This window comes from Myotis davidii, unplaced genomic scaffold, assembly GCF_000327345.1.
Source record: "Myotis davidii unplaced genomic scaffold, ASM32734v1 scaffold478, whole genome shotgun sequence".
NCBI lineage: Eukaryota > Metazoa > Chordata > Mammalia > Chiroptera > Vespertilionidae > Myotis > Myotis davidii.
The window spans coordinates 2,745,656-2,747,949 of NW_006289570.1; the positions used below are offsets into that span (position 1 = coordinate 2,745,656).

Here is a 2,294-nt window from a genome sequence, read left to right on the forward strand (position 1 = left end):
GGGAGGGGGCATCCTTGTCGATTCAAGTTAGGGCGGCCACGAATGTCCCGAATCTGTTGGAAATATCAGAGTGCAGGGACCGCCAGGTGGGCACGGAGGCTCGGGCCTTGGCATCGCCCACGTCGTCTGTGCAGTGGACAGACAGGCACTGCAAATGGCTGCCGGGCTGGGCTGCGGAGGCCTTGTTCGCGGGGAGGTCGTGGGCTGTGGAGAAAGAAGGAAGAGAGGGGTTAGCAGCATGTTCAGCTCCGTAGGAGGCCCTGGGGGGGCGGGGAACGGGGGGGCACAGGCAGCGTGGGAGAGGCATGAGGACAGAGGCAGCATGCATGCCCTCCTGTCGTGCCTGAGGCATTCTGCAGAGATCTGGAGACGTCTGGTTAAAATGCCCCTGCTCTTGCCTCGGATATTTGGCTGTGAGGCCTCAGCCAGCAAAGTCCTCCTGCTGGGTCGCCATTGTACACCCTTGGGAAATAGGATGGTTGGAAAGGATCGACTGGGGGTTTGCTCATCTCTAATGAACTAGAGTTCCCAAAAGATTAGCTGGACCTGAACCAAGTTGGGAAGGTTTCCTAGAGGAGGGGCATCTAAGCTGGGCATTGGAGGATGTGTAGGAGTTCGTCAGATGCAGTGAAAGGGTGCTAGAGAAGACTGTCCAGGTCCAGACCACAGCCCATTCTCTCGTCATCTTCCAGAAAGACATTTGCTAAGGGTCTATTATGTGCTGGAACTTCCTTAACAAGAGGTGCCAAACTGCTCAGTGCAGTAAAGACTGAAAGTCTGGATTCCCCCAACCAGACCAATGCCCTTTGCCCATCCTCAACTGCCGTATAAAGGGACTTTGGGTGATAAGGGTGAGGGAGTCTATTCCTCACCCCTAAGCTACAGGAACGCTTAGCAAAAAAAATCCTTTCCATTTCCTTCTCACTCAGTCACACAGCGCCAGAAACATCACAGGTCCTAGTGATGTCTGGGTTAGACACACTGGAGGGAAAGGTTGACAACCATTCACACCTTAGTCTGAATTAGACTCAAAGAGCACAAGAACTGGGAGTTCTGAGGCAGGGAAGGAATAGAGCAGTCCTTATGGAGGACTGCTAACTTACTGCCCCCCCTCCCCCCAGTGACCAATGGTTCTATTCTGAGACATACTGTACATGGATGACTACTCTCATCATTCCCCTTTTATACAGCCTGAATCTCAGAGGAGAGGTGACCTTCCCAAGGTCACACCACCCCGAAGGTGAATTTCTGATTCAGCAGACATGAGAAAAGCTGGGATTGGGGGCCCGCGTGGGGCCAAGAGAGCACACCCAGATACTGAACTCCATAACCTACCCGCCCTCCTCAGCACACTGTGCAGGCCCAGCCAGGCCGGAGTCACCTCGCCCATCTCGCCTTCTGGGATTAAGAGTGAGGCCTCCCTCGGGAGCTGAGAAAATCCTCCCAGAAGGATGGGCCCAGGTAGCCAAGGCCAGGCTGTGACTAACCGGGTCTGGGGCCCCCACCCTGGAGCCCTAGAGACACCCAGTTTTGGGAGGAGCTGGGGCTGGAGAGGAAGTTCTCTCCTTGGCTCCTTCCCTCATCCATTCCATTCACAGGCCTTTGTGGCGTTCCGACCAGGGGCCAGGTGTGCGCTAGCCCTGCGGGTCCAGCAGGAAACGGGGCAGACACTGTCGTCAGCTCCCCCTGAGGAGCCGGCGTCATAGCACAGTCACTATGGAGTCACCGACTGGGGGCTAGAGCCCCAGTCCCACGTTCCCTGTCCCAGCCTCAGTGCCTGGTTGCTGAATGGGGGGTGACGTCATCGCCTGGTATGCAGAGAGATCCCCACACAGGGCTTCTGGGACCGTCATTCGTCTCTGGGGAAGGCCAGAAGGCCAGGGGTCCTTGCACCCGTCTAGAAGCCCCCAAGCCTCGGTCCCCTCCTTGGCAATGGCCAGATGGACACGCTCCTGTCCATGAGATTGGAGTCTTCGCCCCACTTCCCGGAAGGAGACGTTCAGGTTGTGAGCCTGGTGAGTGGCGGTCAGGCTGGGAGGCCGCGAACGCCAGAGCCAGGCTTCCTGGGGAGAAGGTAAGCCGGAAGTGAGTGGCCTCCGACTCAGGCTCCCCTGCACACAGTGAGCGAGCCCTGGGTTCTAGGGATGGGTGCCCACCGCCTTCACACTTCTGCCCTGGGGCCCACGCTGTCTATGCGCCCAGTGACTCCGCTGCCCAGCACCCCCAAGAGGAGTTCTGTTCCCAGCACTGCAAGATCTGGATTGGCAAGAGGGCTGGCATCTGCCAAAGAGAGC

The 2,294-nt window shown here is 57.6% G+C and overlaps 1 protein-coding gene across 1 annotated transcript in view; it reads right to left on the reverse strand.

Moving 5' to 3' along the window:
* Positions 1–6: 6 nt before the first annotated feature.
* Positions 7–2,294, reverse strand: part of MN1 (meningioma (disrupted in balanced translocation) 1) — a 40,405-nt gene continuing 38,117 nt past the window's right edge. The window contains exon 5 of the mRNA XM_006762122.1: positions 7–204. Within this exon, the coding sequence (XP_006762185.1) occupies positions 23–204 (182 nt within the window). The 3' untranslated portion in view covers positions 7–22. The remainder of the gene's footprint in view (positions 205–2,294) is intronic.